Raw genomic sequence first — 18,676 nt, forward strand, 5'->3', positions numbered from 1 at the left:
TTATCAGAGAGCCTCAAGGACAGTGAACACCAAGCACTCGCACACCGCGACCTTGAGGACATATCAAGGGGTGGGACAGTGACCTGCTGTGACCTGCTGTGACCAGCGGAGGTCACTGTGGAGCTGCCACGGCCTGGTTGCCTTCCTGGCAGCGTTGAGACAGGGACACAGCTGAAAACAGGCTGATCCCAGATCTGTTGTTTCTCCTCACTAATGTTCCAGATTAGAACCTGGAAAGGTTAAGCTGATCCCCAACCTTTGCCAAAGAGAGGAATTCATCCTAGACCCAGACCATGCAATCCCCAACACACACAAGCACACCACCCCAGATGCCCCTCCCCCCACCCACCCTGGAGAACTTTAAACGGTTCAGCTGGAAAGCGAGGCCCTGTGCAACACATGTTTTGCTGTGTTTCATGGTAAGCTTTGGCTTAGCTGATCAAAGCGACGGAAGGCTGTGGAGACCCAGACCGTGCAATCCCCAACACACACACGCGCACACACAAACACACACTGCAGAGCTGCGACACAGGGTCACAGGTCTGGGTGGCGGCGAAGGCATTCGTCACGCTGCCAATTAACCCCGAGATTCTCCGCTGTTGCAGGACAGTCTGCCAGGGGGGGCTCCCCCACAACGCTTTAGATCTAATCTGACAGGAAATGAAGCAGGCCGCAACAAGGCATGAGGAAGGAGATTCACCACTTCAAGTCCAGGTGGTGGATACAGGAGTGACGCCCCCCAGAGGTTCTGTCTCCTAATGCCTGGCTCGCCCCCCGAGGTTCTGAGCACCAGACACATCTCTGATGGTGCGGGTCACACATGTCTAGTATTATGGCACTCGTTGTCAGATAGCCGAGGGCTCTCCAGGACTTGTTTATTAACGAGAGGTGTGAACCCTCCGGTGGGTCTTCACACTTACCTGTGAGGAAGAGAGAAGAGAGCTCACACTCCCTCCCCCCTCCTTCCCCATCCCTCCCCCCTCCCTCCCCCCTCCCTCCCTCCCTCCCTTTTGTCCTTCTCTCAGACAGCCATCTTAATGATGTCCTGACCCATCCAGTTTTCTTCTTCTCTCTCTTGTTTCTCTCCGTCCTCTTACAATGTTCTCATGGGAATGAGGCTGTAATGAACGCTCCTGGGCCCTATTCACCTTCACAAACCCTGTCCTCCTCTCTCCTCCACGCTCTCTCTCTCTCATTACCCCTTCTCTGGCTCCCTCGCCCACCCCCTCTCTGTGTGTGTGTCAATGTGCTTTTCATCAGAGTTCCCTTTGATGGGTTTAAAACAATCACGGCTGATAGCAGCAACGCCTGAGGAGGCAGGAGAAAAGACGTTGTTTTTGAACTTGAGCGGGAGCAGAGAAGAGTAGAGCAGAGCATGGACTTCTCTGCTTGGGCAAACTTACCCTTCACGCCATTTAGACATGGATTTCATGGATGTTTCCCCCCACCTGACTACCCTCTTCAGTTCCCGCTCTAACAAACATGGCTCCTTCTCTAAAAGGATCTGTCTAAACTACAGAGTTTACAGCCTTTCTGTAATTGCAGTTTGAGAAGCATTTCCGACATAGGATGCGTTTCTTTAAAAGTGCCCCATAAGTCCCACGCTACGAAGAGAGAGTCAGGGAGAGGGAGAGACAGAGAGAGAGACAGAGAGAGAGAGGGAGCCAAGACAACCGCTCACCCTCAAATGAAAACAGTTGGGATCAGACAGCAGTATTCTCAAAGTAATCTGGAGCTGAAATTAGAACAGGAAAGTCCCCCATCAGAAACCTCATTCGAAACATCCCACAACACGATCCAGCCTGACTGCAGATGCTTACAGTTGAAGCAAGATGGCCAGGATGAAAGCGAAGAATCCCCCCCATACAGAAACTAACATCTACATCACAGATGTTCAGCGTTCGGTGACACAAATGACCCTCCTCCAGCTCTAGACTCAGACTCAGTCATATTTGCATGTGAAGGTAAGCAGCCTAATGCTCTATCTCCCAGAGCACAAGCCTGGCTCACTATGGAGGCCACATCTAATGTTAAAAGAGAGATCAAAGCCACTCAGGGTCGTCCACACCAGCGAAATGCAGCCCAGATGTGAGCGCTTCAGACTGACCACTTCAAATATCTCTGTCCTCTTTGTGAAGTCTTAAAGAATACACAGAGTCAGGTTGAAACAAGCCAAGATACAACAGCCAACATCAAACAGCTTGTCTCTCCACACGGCGAAGGAAGAGGAAGCCAGAGAGGAGAGACAATAAGACTGAGTGTGTGCACACAACAAGCCCATTAAACGCCTATCTAGAGTAAACGTGGTGTAGCTGTAGGGGCCGTCATCTTGGAGAAGCTGATTAAATACAGGCTCAAATGCAGGGGAAGACAGTGAATACACTAACTAACCCTGTACTGGCACACCTCCCGGCTCCACTGAACTCACTGGAACTTCTACTGCTAGCTGGGCTAGCTAGCCTGCTACCTAGCTACACTTCTGGCTGGGCTAGCTAGCCTGCTATCTAGCTACACTTCTGGTTGGGCTAGCTAGCCTGCTATCTAGCTACACTTCTGGCTGGGCTAGCTAGCTTGCTATCTGCTAGCTAGCTACACTTCTAGATGAACACTGGATATTCCAGGTATTATTCAGGCCCGTTTTATTCATGAAACTTTTTTTCTTTTTGTAAAAGTACTATCAAAAGAGGAGAGTTTCTTTTCTCCTCAGAACACCCCATCAGAGGATGAGAAGCACCTGAGGTGAGGTGTGTTTAAAGGAACAGCGGGCTGAGAGCTAGGTACAGCGAGTACGCTTAAGGCTGAAAGGGTTGTCAATCCCTGACAGAGTCAGATGTTGCATTGTAGACGTGGTAGCACCTGGAGGAAGACAGGAAACTGCACTTTGGGAGGAAATCCACAGAGACAGGAGCAGAGTATGGAAACACAGCAGTAGAACAGTAAATGCCAGGAGCACAGCCTGTCTTGGTCCATGTAGTTGCAAGTTATGTGTTGTGTTTTGGTGTGTGGAGTGCAGCTGAAAGTCAAGAAGTGTGGGGTGATATAAGGTGAGTAAGGAAGAGGGAGGTAGGATCTGTGGAGAAGGAGGACTGGTGAAGGGATGTAGGCTAATGACGGAGGTGAAGAATGAGGAGAGAGGTAAGGTGAGGTGAGGTAAGGAGTTAGGTGAGGTAAGGAGTTAGGTGAGGGTGAGGTAAGGAGTTAGGTGAGGGTGAGTAGCGTGGGGTTGGGACTGCTGCTCAGTACCTGGAGATCTCTTGCTGGAGCGCAGCGGCATCATGTAGGACTGTCTGGGCAGCAGGGGCGAGGAGGGCAGAGACATGGACACGCCCTTGCACATGCTCAGCCTGAAGCCATCCTCCTGGCTGTAGGGGTGGACAGGGCCGGGCTGCGGGCCAGGAGCCTCAGGAGCAGGGCTCTTCTGGGCACTGTGGGCGTGGGGTTGCCCAGCTGAGGAGGAGGAAGGGGAGATGGTTAGAGATCTAACGAGAGATAGACTGGGTCATGGAAAATGTAGAATGACTACGCAGAGATGGAGCTATACAAAGACACTTAGACCGTACAATAGACCGTGGCCTCAGCCGAACACCAGCTCTGCTTAAAAGCCTGTTCATCTGACGTGGCTACAAGCTTTTCCAGATGTAAATGTTTGTATGAGAAAATGTCACCGATATACTTTTGAGTAGGCCCTTCCATTAGAGCCCCAAACCGTGTTGTGTTCCAGAACTGCTTGCTGCTTGGGTTAGGGTTGGGTTATCTCCGTGAGTCTGCATGTTCTCCCCTGCTCACACGGGTTTCCTCTGCAGAGAGACCCTCATGGGGATCTCCTGCTTTGAAAAGGCTGAGCTGCTCTGAGGGAAGGCTTTTCTCACACCGCCTAAACCTTTTTAGCAGAAAGTCCCCCCCCAAAAAAAAAAATCAGTGTTTTGCTGTACTTTGGGCATCCCACAAGGCCGCAGCGCTAGCTACGTTATACGCAGTATCCGTGGAGTAGAAGACCAACCTAGCTACGTTATACGCAGTATCCGTGGAGTAGAAGACCAACCTAGCTACGTTATACGCAGTATCCGTGGAGTAGAAGACCAACCTAGCTACGTTATACGCAGTATCCGTGGAGTAGTAGACCAACCTAGCTACGTTATACGCAGTATCCGTGGAGTAGAAGACCAACCTAGCTACGTTATACACAGTATCTGTGGAAGAAGAAGACCAAACTACCTACGCTAACGTTCAGAGATCTTCCTGACTCTGCCTGAACTCCAGTCTGGATAGACGGAAAAAAAGACGCGTCAATCGCAGGCATTCAGTAAGATGATAACCGTCACAACAACCCTAACAATAATAATAATAATGGAAAAACAAATATTAGCCACCAAAAGATTGTTTATAGGTGATTCCTCTTGTCGTTGACAGATCCTGGACAAGACAAAAGTGCGTCAAGCTCCGACACTTTCGGGACAGAGACCTGACTCCCGTCTGAGTCCAGAGAGATGTACAGGTAGACCAAGACCTCGACCCATATGAGATATGACAGAGAGGAGAGAGAGTTGAAGGGAGAGAGGGGGGAGGGAGAGAGAGAGGTGGAGAGAGAGAGGGAGAGACAGAGAAAGAGGCAGCAAGATAGAGAAAGAGAGAAAATGTGTGTGCGTGCGTCGGAGTGTTGTCTGTTTAACCTGAGAGGTCATGGATGGGTTCTCTCACGACTCTGAGACTGATGGTTAGATAGTGATGGTTACAGAAGCAGAGTAAATACGACCTGGTGTCACGGCCTACAGAGTGGAGATAACGAGCCTGACTCATTGTCCACACAAGTGGTGGCACCATGTAAAGACTGATAAACAACACATCCACAGAACAAACATTAACTGTACAGTACTGTACTCACTACAAAACAGGTATCAACATGGACAAACCCAACGCACAAAAAGAAAAATGTCATCTAATCTTCATGACCTTTACTAGATGGATAGCTCAGTGGTAGATCAAGAGATCACAGGTTACAATCAGCCCCACCTCCTGAAAGTCACTCTGGAGCCTCTGCTAAATGAACAGGCTCCATTGTTATGTTATTACTAATGCCCACACTTTCAGGAGGTAATGAATGCTTCCATCAGCAGTTGGGGGAGTTTCAGTTTGAGCCCTGGTCTAGAGTCTGCCTCTATCAAAGTACAAGGATAACCTTCCTCTGAACAGTGTGTATCTAGCTGAAGGTTACTGTTACAGCAGATAACCTGTCTGTGGGAACGTGCCCTCACCCCTGGGAGAGGACTGGGCTGAGGAGACATGCAGCAGCCCACAGCCTGAGCTCATCCCAAACACACCATAATGGGTTTGGACGAACCAGGGAAACATGTTTTTATACTTCCAATCTCCGTTAGGGACTGAGGGTAAGGAAAAGTGTCACAGGCTTTCCCTCCGGAAACAGCTTATTCTGATCAAACCTTGGCGACGATGAGGTTCATGTAACCACAATCTGTTCAGCTTGTAAAGAAACTGGTGGAATAGACCAATGACCTCCCATGTGTAGCTTTTCAGTCCTCTCTTTTATCTCTTCCAACATTCTCTTTCTCCTGGCCCTCTCTTTTTCACTCCTCCATATCTCCTGTCAGGTCAGGCCTTCTTTATTTTCTCTTCCTCCCTCCTCTATTCCTCTCTTCCCTCCTCCATATCTCCTGCGTCAGCCAACACAACTCTGGATCAGTCTCCCCCATCACGCTCCCTGTTCCCCCGTTAGACACACCACATTCTGGCTCAGGGTCTCTGCTGCTAGGCTCCACTAAGCTGGCCCAGAGGAGGACCTGGCCCAGGACCTGCTCATGACTTTACCTGGCCCCTCCATGGCCCCGGGGCTCCTGATGGGAAACAAAGAGGCCGATAATCAGCAGCGCTGCATGGAAAGACCGTTTTGAAGCATGGAGGCGCAGTGGAGGGCTTTATGTATTGAGCTGCGCTACAGCAGCCCTCCGATCTAACCACACATTAAAACGTAGCAGTGATCAAGCTGTAATGGAATGGCTCCGGCGTCAACTAGCGACATGTCTCAGACACAGTGAACCACAAGCCATGTCAATGAGTCTCCGATCTGAGAGTGTGTGTGCATGTGTATGTGTCAGGACTGTGCAGGTCGCCTGCCTGGGACTAGCTAGCTGCTATTAGCCAGCGCTACGCTAGCTCCTCTAGTCAAGGGGGAGGCTAGCTGCTATTAGCCAGCGCTACGCTTGCTCCTCTAGTCAAGGGGGAGGCTAGCTGGCTGCAACAGACCTGGGGAGGATAATCAGAAGCAGAGAGCTGCCCCCCCCTTCTCCTCCCCCTCCCCCCTCCCTGTGGGGGGCACAAAGCTGTTCTGTGTTTAGAGCTCCTAAACAAAGAAGAATGCCCCAGACAGGAAGTGGCCGGGGGGCTGAGACACCTCCACCAGCCTACAGACGCTTTCAGACACGTGGGACGTGTTCCGCCCACTCAGCCAGTCTTGTGGCCATTCTGGCCTGAGAGGGGGCGGCTGGCCCACGTCAACACCTACATTCATCAGGTCCTACATCCATCAGGTCCTACATCCATCAGGTCCTACATCCATCAGGTTCTACATCCATCAGGTCCTACATCCATCAGGTCCTACATCCATCAGGTCCTACATCCATCAGGTCCTACATCCATCAGGTCCTACATCCATCAGGTTCTACATCCATCAGGTCCTACATCCATCAGGTCCTACATCCATCAGGTCCTACATCCATCAGGGTCTACATCCATCAGGTCCAACATCCATCAGGGTCTACATCCATCAGGGTCTACATCCATCAGGGTCTACATCCATCAGGTCCTACATCCATCAGGTTCTACATCCATCAGGGTCTACATCCATCAGGGTCTACATCCATCAGGTCCTACATCCATCAGGTCCTACATCCATCAGGGTCTACATCCATCAGGGTCTACATCCATCAGGGTCTACATCCATCGGGTTCTACATCCATCAAGTTACACACAAAGCAGATACAGGGTTCTGGGACAGGGGTCATCTGGAACAGTATCATTCTAAAACTGCGTAATTCTGGAACTGCACCGTTCCAGAACAGTAAAATTTAAGACAGGGTCATTTTAGAACAGAGTCATTCTAGACAGGCTCATGATAGGACACCCAGTAAATATCAACTCATGCCATGTCCACGGCCCAAAATATTCCTTTTGATTCTGTAGGAATACAAGCATCAGACAACCATGTGGAACAGCTTCAAAGACGTGTGGATGTTTATGGCTGTGTGTCATTAGGGTCTGAGATGGGGAGGCCCCACCAGATGAGCTTTAAACAGCTTCCAATCAGACGCCACAGAGCGTGGAGCGCAGAGCAGAGCAGGCCTGGGTACACCATGAAAAGGGGGCCTGGGTCAGGGTGTCGCCTCTGAGGACATTCATGGGTTAGGCTCCTCTCACCTAGGCTGAGGGAAGGAGGAGGAAGGGGGAAAGAGAGGGGGAGAAAGAGAGAGGTAGAGAGAAAGAGGGAGGGAGAAAGAGGGAAAGAGGTAGTGATGTAGGGTGATACAGAGAGAGACGAGAGATGGAGAGAAAGAGAGTGAGAGAGAGAGGGAAGGAGGGAGAGAACAGACAGATCTCTTTCAGAAATGCAGAACCTCAAACTACTAAAAGTTACAAGGGTAAATAACCCAGCCCCCTTGACATCCCAGTCCTGCTGTTGAGAAATGTCTGTCGAAGAGGAGGGCTAGTGTTTCACTGGGCTCTGTCAGAGAAGGGGACACCTTTCATCCCCCCACTCCAGAAACACAGGAGGTCCACAGGAAGTTTGCCCCCTGGACTCGTAAAACGCTACAAATTCCTACACACAAGCAACACACAACAGCCTTTTCTGGTGCCAGTTGTCCCCCCCCCCCCCAAGTGTGGGACCTCTTGACGATGACAATATCCCCATTGTCACAGTATCTTTTGACTGGTAAAGCTAAACCCCCTTGTCCACGCTGAACAGCAGATCCTAAAGCCTTTTCCTCTGGAGCGCTGGGCGCTGATCGAGGGCCAGACTGCTTGCAGCCATGCTGCAGGTTGGGGAGATCGCAACAACGTTGTAATTAGGGGGAGAAAGTTTTGAAAACAAGAGGTGCCACATGAGAACGCTCCTGGAACGGCACAGGCGGTCCAGCTGGAGGGGCACTGAGCTGCACCATGTGACCCAGGATGTGGACGACAGGAGCCTGCTGCACCATGTGACCCAGGATGTGGACGACAGGAGCCTGCTGCACCATGTGACCCAGGATGTGGATGGCGGAGTGGATAAACAGAGGAAAACTACCAGAGCTATTTCAGAGGCCTTTCCTCAAGGCCTGGACGAGCCCAGACCTGCAATTTCAGCCCCAGTTGTGGTCAAGGAAATCAACCCTTTCTAATTATACAGCACTGGCCTGGGCTGATGTAAAAATGATTACAGCCCCTTCCCACTCTCCCGGCCTCTTCAAAGAAAACGGCTCAAGGCCAATGAGGACAGATCCAGACCATAAAACGGACTTGATCACATTTCAAGACATTGATTAAAATATTGAGGTGAAAAAAAAAGAAAATCGGTTGGTGCCTGATTTTGCCCGGCCTCAAAGGCATAGCTTCCTAGCCCTACAACAATAGTGGGGTACAACAAGGGTGCTCAACATAAAACTGCTTAGTTGACAGTTGAGAAGCTTTACTAACAGTTACATCATATTTTTACATTTGAATCCATTTAGCAGATGCTTTTTGTTTAAAGCGATGTACAGATCCAGATTTCCATTCAGTGTTGTTTAATGCAGAGCAAATCTACTGGTATCCTTCACCTTGTGTCTGCTGTCTGAACAGGAACGTACAGGCAATAAGGAACATCCTCAGTCTCAGAAACACCAGCTGCTGGAGCAGTTTCCACACATAAGCAAAGAACAGGACCTAAGAGGGGAACCCAACAAAGAACAGGACCTGAGAGGGGAACCCAGCAGAGAACAGGACCTGAGAGGGGAACCCAGCAGAGAACAGGAGTGACCTGAGAGGGGAACCCAGCAGAGAACAGGAGTGACCTGAGAGGGGAACCCAGCAGAGAACAGGACCTGAGAGGGGAACCCAGCAGAGAACAGGAATGACTTGAGAGGGGAACCCAGCAGAGAACAGGAGTGACTTGAGAGGGGAACCCAGCAGAGAACAGGACCTGAGAAGGGAACCCAACAAAGAACAGGACCTGAGAGGGGAACCCAGCAGAGAACAGGACCTGAGAAGGGAACCCAACAAAGAACAGGACCTGAGAAGGGAACCCAGCAGAGAACAGGACCTGAGAGGGGAACCCAGCAGAGAACAGGACCTGAGAAGGGAACCCAACAAAGAACAGGACCTGAGATGGGAACCCAGCAGAGAACAGGACCTGAGAGGGGAACCCAGCAGAGAACAGGAGTGACCTGAGAGGGGAACCCAGCAGAGAACAGGACCTGAGAGGGGAACCCAGCAGAGAACAGGAGTGACCTGAGAGGGGAACCCAGCAGAGAACAGGACCTGAGAGGGGAGAGGAGAGGAACCTCCAGCTGTGGACGGAGCCAGACTGGGGACCAGCTAACACCACATTCTGTCTGTGTGCTCCCCCTCACCACTCCCCCCATTTCTCACCACCTTACCCAGCTCTGCTCCACAGCACAGCCCATATTTACAGCACAGTAGCCTGTGTCGTGGGCCTCGTCTAGTGTACATGGGTGCAACTGTATTCAAACTGTCTCTCACTATGATTTAACACCGACTGTCAAGTGATTCAACACACAATTTTCACATACCACAGTTAAATCCTTTGCGGACAGGCAGAATACAGAGTTTGTGAATGTGTGTGTGTGATATTTTGCGCACAATAACCGTCTATTAGCTTCTCACCAGTTAATTTGATGAGCCACTGAGTGTGGATGAAGAAAGGCTATAATGAATGCAGCCTCTTGTTGTCTGCACACAAAGCCACATGCCCAAAGGACATTCCACCAGGGAGAAACTCTCCCGCTAGACTGACTGCCAATGCAGCTTCCCTGTGTACTTTCAGAACGAGCCTGACAGTCTCACAAAGGCTGTCAAGGTTAACACACAAGCAGCACACACACAGAGAGAGAGAGAGAGAGAGAGAGAGAGAGAGAGAGAGAGAGAGAGAGAGAGAGAGAGAGAGAGAGATGGAGAGAGACAGAGAGAGAGAGAGAGAGAGAGAGAGAGAGAGAGAGATAGAGAGAGAGAGAGAGGGGCAGAAAGAGATAGAGAGAGAGAGAGAGAGAGAGAGAGAGAGAGAGAGAGATGGAGAGAGAGAGAGAGAGAGAGAGAGAGAGAGAGAGAGAGAGAAGAGGCAGAAAGAGATGGAGAGAGAGAGAGAGAGAGAGAGAGAGGGGCAGAAAGAGATGGAGAGAGAGAGAGAGAGAGAGAGAGAGAGAGAGAGAGAGAGAGAAAGAAAGAGAGAGAGAGAGAGAGAGAGAGAGAGGGAGGCAGAAAGACACGGGGAGAGAGAGAGAGAGAGAGAGAGAGAGAGAGAGAGAGAGAGAGAGAGAGAAAGAGAAAGAGAGAGAGAGAGAGAGAGAGGGGAGGCAGAAAGAGACGGGGAGAGAGAGAGATGGAGAGAGAGAAAGAGGGAGAGGCAGAAAGAGATGTAGAGAGAGAGAGAGAGGGAGGCAGAAAGAGATGGAGAGAGAACAAGAGAGAGAGAAAGAGAGGGAGAGAGAGATGGAGAGAAAGAGAGAAAGAGAGATAGAGAGACAGAGAGAGAGAGAGAGGGAGGCAGAGAAAGAGAGAGAAAGAGCAGAGTTGAAAACAGAGGGGTATGGTAGCGTGGGGTGTTTGATGAAGTACTTGTGAGTTTGTGTACGACCAACACATCTGACACATCTGTTTTGCTCATAACTAGGCAGAACTCACAAGGGTGTTTGGACTCTGATTCAGTGGCTCAGATTTTCTATTGTACGAGAGTGGAACTGCCAATCAGAAACTCCTGACAGCATCACAGTTTTTTCCCACTCTTATTTTGGGATCCCTTTGGGTCGGCCAGTCGTGGCCATGGCAACAGTCAAAACATAACGCTGCCTCGACCAGCAGGAGACAGACTGGTGTCAGCAAGCGCAGCAACCAGCCCCCTCCCCCCCAGCAACCAGCCCCCTCCCCCCCAGCAACCAGCCCCCTCCACCCCAGCAACCACCCCCCTCCACACCCAGACCAGGCCAGGCCAGGCCGACCAGGCCAGACAGACCAGGCCAGGTTAGACAGACCAGACCAAACAGACCAGACCAGGTTAGACAGACCAGACCAGGTTAGAAAGATCAGACCACAGACCAGACCAGGTTACACAGACCAGACCAGGTTAGACAGACCAGACCAGACCGACCAGGCCAGGTTAGACAGACCAGGCCAGGTTAGACAGACCAGGCCAGGTTAGACAGACCAGGTTAGACAGACCAGACCAGACAGACCAGGCCAGGTTAGACAGACCAGACCAGGTTAGACAGACCAGACCAGGTTAGACAGACCAGACCAGGTTAGACAGACCAGACCAGGCCAGGTTAGACAGACCAGACCACAGACCAGACCAGACAGACCAGACCAGGTTAGACAGACCAGGCCAGGTTAGAGAGACCAGGCCAGGTTAGAGAGACCAGGCCAGGTTAGAGAGACCAGGTTAGACAGACCAGGTTAGACAGACCAGACCAGGTTAGACAGACCAGGCCAGACCACGCGAGCAGCCCAGCTTCAGCTCTCTCTCCCTCGCTATTCATCTCTTTATTTCTCTCGGTCTCACACTCACTTTTTACAGCTCTAACTTTTTTCTCTCTCACTGTCTGTCTGTCTGTTTGTGTCTGTCTGTCTGTCTGTCTGTGTCTGTCTGATGCCCAGTTGAGGTCTGCAGGGGTCTAGCCTCTGGAATGTCTTCAACACCATCCCCAAGGGAACGGAGACAAGAGGAGGGGTGTGTGAGTAAGTTTGTACTGTATGTGTGTGTGTGTGTGTGTGTGTGAAAATAAGTACAGTGTGTGTGAGAAAGAGTTTGTACGTGTGTGTGTGTGTGGCGGGGGAGAGCAGCACTGAGCAGAGACCATGACATTTCCCATTCCTCTTCATGAATGCTCAATTTAAGCGGGTATGGGAAAAATACTGGAGCCAGACAACGTCTCCACCACAGACTGGATTTACCTCCAGCTGGAAGGCAGGGAGGCGACTGGACAGATAATATGATGTGCCAAACCCACAGAAGATAAGCAAATGGCAGGATGTTTAATTAAAACATAATCTCTCCTTGTGAGAATATATGTGAATATTGCTGAGATGGCCGCCGTACACGGGGAGATAACCTTCCATCAGGTGGGCGGATCTCTGAAACACACACACACAGTGGAGCACACAGTAACAGCCCCATCAGGACCAGGACATGGGTTTCCAAGGGGACAATGAGATGACATATGTGGCGGAGGACATTAATTGTCCTCAAGGTCACCGTCCAGAACACTGTTCCAGTGTTTAGAGACTGCAGGAGAGAGTTACCCTATCTATTCGAGTTTTAAAGCAGAAGGAAATCCTATTTAAAAGCCAGGTGAAAAAGCCCAGCCTAAAGCCTTTAACATTGACGTCATTTCATGTTTATCAGGACACTGGCAGCCAAGTCAGCTTTCTCAAGGAGGGGCTGGGGGGGGCTGGGGGGGGCTGGGGAGGAGGGGGAACAAGGAGGGGGTGGGGGAGGGCTGGGAGGGGGAACAAGGAGGGGGTGGGGGAGGGCTGGGGAGGGCTGGGGAGGAGGGGGAACAAGGAGGGGGTGGGGGAGGGCTGGGGGGGGCTGGGGAGGAGGGAAAGACAAGGAGGGGGTGGGGGAGGGCTGGGGAGGGGCTGGGGAGGGGGACAAGAGATCCCAAGGACACAGACCGGACACACCGTGTATCTGCAGGTGTGTGTGAGTGTGTGTGTGTGTTTGCAGGTGTGAGTGAGTGTCAGTGAGTGTCACTGTGAGTGTGCGTGTGAGTGAGGTATGAAGCTTGAGGGAAAACAAACAGGAAGGAGTGTGGCGACCCTGTCGGGTCATGCTGTAATAAGAAAAACATGCCAACCTCATCCACCAATGAGCTGTCAGCCTGGACACTACCAGCCTTTCGAAACATGCCATTGGGCCTCTGGGAACCAGGAAGTGCTAGATTCCCCCCTCCAGTCGGTGTAGAGGAACTGAGTGCTAGTGCATTGTAACAGCAACCTTCCTAATCAAGTAGGAAGTCCTATTTGACCAAATTCATACCCTTTTTCTGTCCCCCACCCTCTCCCATCTTCTCTGAGCTGGTCCCAAGACTGGCTCCGTCAGTGCACACAGGGTGACAGTCAAGCCTTCAGAAACAAAATGAAGAAACATCTGGTATAAATCGGTGACCATGTTACTGGTAATAAATAGCCTTTGAACACTGAGACAACAGATCCTCTCTGGATCTGAATTAGGTTAACCTTATGGATTGCTAAAGGCTAATGGCTAAACCCTTATCAATAATGATCTATTACGCCCTATTGGGTTACAGTAGTAATGCCTTTCCAATGGCTCTGCCTAGCAGAAGGAGCAGAGGGGTAAAGTTAAGTGTGCTGAAAGAGATGAGCTCTATTATATTAGAGCAAGCGGGTTCAGCACTCTCCCAAACTGACGTTGTTTTGCTTTTCATCTGCCGTGAAAGAGGGACACAGGGTGGGTCCGGTGTGGGCACACCTGAGGTTTGAGAGGGTGTGTGTGTGTGTGTGGCTAAGACTACGCCCTGCTAATCGTTGCCCGCTGGCTGCAGGTCTGTAGATAAACTCAATGGTCTGCTTTGTGACATTGTTCAATTCAGCACTTGGCATACCAGCTCTGTGTCTGGGCATGAGCATCTGCACACAAACCCAACTGGAGCGCGCCAGGGCCTGGCCAGGTGGAAGATAATCAAAACATCGCCTCCTGTCAAATTCAAGTCTTGAAACAGTACAATGGTAGCACTAGGTAAACAGTAAAACAATTCCAAAAACTGGATCACACAAAACTGGGTTTTTTATACTTTAATATATTAGAGCAGGACAGCCACAGGAAATGAAGACCAGGAGTAATGAAGGCACTACCATCCTAGTTTATCTGAGTTTCATGAGCTAACCTAAGTAGCTTTGTTCCAGGGGAAAGAAACCCCTCTCTAATGACAAAGGAACTCATTATGGTTGGAGCCTGAGCGATTAGGGTTTACAATTATCAAAGAGAGTTGATTATGGCAACAGAGAATGTTGACTGTGGTTGATAAATGGTCTTGTTCATGAGTGTGGTGTCAGTCTCTTGCTCTTACTGTGTGTGTGTGTGTCATTAGTGTTAACTATGCAGTATGGTTGTACCCCCGTGTATAGGTGTGTGTGCGTGTGTGTGTATAGATGTGTGTTTGCTGACTCAGAAAGCGCCACCTGTGGTCCAGACTTCCCGTGGCTAACAGGATGTGGATCTGCCTGTCTCAGTTCAGACTCTTTATGAAAGCAGAGCATTACCTGCTCTCTGGGACGGCTATGCTGGATTTGTTGACAAATTTAATTTTTGAGAGGGTATAGGAGTAGGGGTGGGTGGAGGAGGAGTAGGGTGGGTGGAGGAGGAGTAGGGGTGGTGGAGGAGGAGTAGGGGTGGTGGAGGAGGAGTAGGGGTGGTGGAGGAGGAGTAGGGGTGGTGGAGGAGGAGTAGGGGTGGGTGGAGGAGGAGTAGGGGTGGTGGAGGAGGAGTAGGGGTGGGGGAGGAGGAGTAGGGGTGGTGGAGGAGGAGTAGGGGTGTATGTGGAGGAGGAGTAGGGGAGGTGGAGGAGTAGGGGTGGTGGAGGAGGAGTAGGGGTGGGTGGAGGAGGAGTAGGGGTGGTGGAGGAGGAGTAGGGGTGGGTGGAGGAGGAGTAGGGGTGGTGGAGGAGGAGTAGGGGTTGTGGAGGAGGAGTAGGGGTGGTGGAGGAGGAGTAGGGGTGGTGGAGGAGGAGTAGGGGTGGGTGGAGGAGGAGTAGGGGTTGTAGAGGAGGAGTAGGGGTTGTGGAGGAGGAGTAGGGGTGGTGGAGGAGGAGTAGGGGTGGGTGGAGGAGGAGGTGTGGGGGCAGTGTGGCACGGCCTGGTCTGACTGCTATGTCAGCTGCAGGAGTGTGTGTCTCTGGCCTGACCGGTACATTCCTACAGGATGTGTGTGTGTATGTGTTGCCTTGCCCAGACTGTGTGGTCCTACTGACTGCTCTCCCACCTTGAATCTAGAGCCCTGCCCCAAACACAGCAGCTCTGCCCCAAACACAGCAGCTCTGCCCCAAACACAGCAGCTCTGCACCAAACACAGCAGGTCTGCCCCAAACACAGCAGCCCTGCCCCAAACACAGCAGCTCTGCCCCAAACACAGCAGCTCTGCCCCAAACACAGCAGCTCTGCCCCAAACACAGCAGCTCTGCCCCAAACAGCAGCTCTGCCCCAAACACAGCAGCCCTGCCCCAAACACAGCAGCCCTGCCCCAAACACAGCAGCTCTGCCCCAAACACAGCAGCTCTGCCCCAAACACAGCAGCTCTGCCCCAAACACAGCAGCTCTGCCCCAAACACAGCAGCTCTGCCCCAAACACAGCAGCTCTGCACCAAACACAGCAGGTCTGCCCCAAACACAGCAGCCCTGCCCCAAACACAGCAGCCCTGCCCCAAACACAGCAGCTCTGCCCCAAACACAGCAGCCCTGCCCCAAACACAGCAGCTCTGCCCCAAACACAGCAGCTCTGCCCCAAACACAGCAGCTCTGCCCCAAACACAGCAGCTCTGCCCCAAACACAGCAGCCCTGCCCCAAACACAGCAGCTCTGCCCCAAACACAGCAGCTCTGCCCCAAACACAGCAGCTCTGCCCCAAACACAGCAGCTCTGCCCCAAACACAGCAGCTCTGCCCCAAACACAGCAGCTCTGCCCCAAACACAGCAGCTCTGCCCCAAACACAGCAGCTCTGCCCCAAACACAGCTCTGCCCCAAACACAGCTCTGCCTCGCCCCAACAGGAAACAGAACACACATGCTGCGAGCATCATACCCTTCATTAACCCGGGGTTTGGAGGAATGACACTTCCTGCCAGGGCCTGCAAGCCGCTGACAAACTGAAGTGGGATTGACTAATGAGAAGAAGATGAATACACTCATTACTGATGAGTTTGGTGTGGAGGACTGGTTTAGCTCTGTCTCTTCTCCAGCACAGATTCAGACACACTACAGCACTAGCAGCACAGATTCAGACACACTACAGCACTAGCAGCACAGATTCAGACACACTACAGCACTAGTAGCACAGATTCAGACACACTACAGCACTAGCAGCACAGATTCAGACACACTACAGCACTAGCAGCACAGATTCAGACACACTACAGCACTAGCAGCACAGATTCAGACGGACACTACATCACTAGCAGCACAGATTCAGACGGAGACTACAGCACTAGCAGCACAGATTCAGACACACTACAGCACTAGCAGCACAGATTCAGACGGAGACTACAGCACTAGCAGCACAGATTCAGACACACTACAGCACTAGCAGCACAGATTCAGACGGAGACTACAGCACTAGCAGCACTAGCAGCACTAGCAGCACAGATTCAGACGGAGACTACAGCACTAGCAGCACAGATTCAGACGGACAGACTCTAATATCTGCTCTGCAAGATCAAGCTTAACAAGGCTAATCAATACTGTACACTGTCTAGCTCAATGAACATTTAAAAGCCAAAGGTTTTTTCACAAAATGGGTTGTAGCTGACCTATTATTTTAACTCCCAGATTAAGTTGAACCAAAAATAACCTTGATGGCTTAAATCAATAAAGAGCCAGACATTCTAACCATGTGTGGTTGCTGTTGTTCCTAACATTCTAACCATGTGCATGAGGATGTTTGTCCAGTCATCCCTACAGTCAGCAGGAGAACGTGACAACAGAGGACATGCTGGCTGTGTCATGAGCGCACAAAGAGCATGTGCACAACCTCAAACTCTCACAGGCACTCTTCTGCTCTCTTATTGGCCTGTCACATAAGGACCTCTGTATGAATTGTTCCATGTGAGAGGTCCATTTTGTCAAATTGCAAGTACCATGTTATGGCAACTGCTTAAATTTGCACTACACATTTTGTACTTTGTAACAATAGCTGTTCAATCTAAATTGTTTTTGTAGTTTTCTAATGGAGGCAAAAGAAAAAAACATGATTTAATTATTTAAATGCAAATGCAAACATATCGACATATATGTGGAATATTGTAAAACCTTTGACAATATCGAGATATCATTTTGTTTGTATATTGCCCAGCCCTAGTCTGGGCAGGCTGGGAGCTCTGTGATATCTGACTAAATAACCTCTAGAGGGTAAAGGTCTGATCAGAGCAGTGCTGCTCTGGAGGGTAGAGGTCTGATCAGAGCAGTGTTGCTCTGGAGGGTAGAGGTCTGATCAGAGTAGGGCTGCTCTGGAGGGTAGAGGTCTGATCGGGGTTTAAAACAAGCAGAGTTTGATTAGCCACAACCTTATTTAGCTTCCAGGAAGAGATGAAACAAAATTTTAGCACTTCTGTGGAACACTAATGATCCATGTGTCTGCATGTTGTGTCTGTGTGCTTGTGTGTGTGTGTGTGTGTGTGTGTGTAAGAGGGTGTGTCTGTAAGGGAGATGGTACACGCTGTCTCAGCAGTGTTAGTTGGTGTCGGAGTTGCAGCACTACTCTGATCAGACCTCTACCCTCCAGAGCAACACTGCTCTGATCAGACCTCTACCCTCCAGAGCAACACTGCTATGATCAGACCTCTACCCTCCAGAGCAGCCCTGCTCTGATCAGACCTCTACCCTCCAGAGCAACACTGCTCTGATCAGACCTCTACCCTCCAGAGCAACACTGCTCTGATCAGACCTCTACCCTCCAGAGCAGCACTGCTCTGATCAGACCTCTACCCTCCAGAGCAGCCCTGCTCTGATCAGACCTTTACCCTCCAGAGCAACACTGCTCTGATCAGACCTTTACCCTCCAGAGCAACACTGCTCTGATCAGACCTCTACCCTCCAGAGCAACACTGCTCCGATCAGACCTCTACCCTCCAGAACAGCACTGCTCTGATCAGACCTCTACCCTCCAGAGCAACACTGCTCTGATCAGACCTCTACCCTCCAGAGCAACACTGCTCTGATCAGACCTCTACCCTCCAGAGCAACACTGCTCTGATCAGACCTCTACCCTCCAGAGCAACACTGCTCTGATCAGACCTCTACCCTCCAGAGCAACACTGCTCTGATCAGACCTCTACCCTCCAGAGCAACACTGCTCTGATCAGACCTCTACCCTCCAGAGCAACACTGCTCTGATCAGACCTCTACCCTCCAGAGCAGCACTGCTCTGATCAGACCTCTACCCTCCAGAACAGCACTGCTCTGATCAGACCTCCATCTTCCAAAGCAGCACTCCAGTTCACTCTTCCCGGGTGTATTTATTTATGCATTCGATTTTAATAAGGCCCTCAATTAAATGTGGTTTAAATCAGGATTTGGTGTAAAGAGCAAAGCCGCCCCCCTGGTGAGGGTTGTGTTTGAAGGAAAGGGCAGCGTCACGTGTTCACCTCGTCCGGATGCCGCGTGGGGGAAGGGGAGATCACACACACTTCAAAAAGAGCATTCCAATTACTGGACCATAGAACCCACATTAGGCAGAGCTGAACTT

At 50.9% G+C, this 18,676-nt stretch overlaps 1 protein-coding gene across 2 annotated transcripts in view; it reads right to left on the reverse strand.

Annotated features, from left to right (window-relative positions):
• The window catches only part of tanc1b (tetratricopeptide repeat, ankyrin repeat and coiled-coil containing 1b), a 119,504-nt gene that overhangs the window by 78,580 nt on the left and 22,248 nt on the right, over positions 1 to 18,676 (reverse strand). For both annotated transcript variants that reach the window (XM_084688470.1, XM_084688471.1), the window contains exon 3: positions 3,244 to 3,447. In XM_084688470.1, the coding sequence (XP_084544596.1) occupies positions 3,244 to 3,447 (204 nt within the window). The remainder of the gene's footprint in view (positions 1 to 3,243; positions 3,448 to 18,676) is intronic.

Source organism: Hypomesus nipponensis, chromosome 23 (assembly GCF_054491055.1).
Source record: "Hypomesus nipponensis isolate SF chromosome 23, ASM5449105v1, whole genome shotgun sequence".
NCBI lineage: Eukaryota > Metazoa > Chordata > Actinopteri > Osmeriformes > Osmeridae > Hypomesus > Hypomesus nipponensis.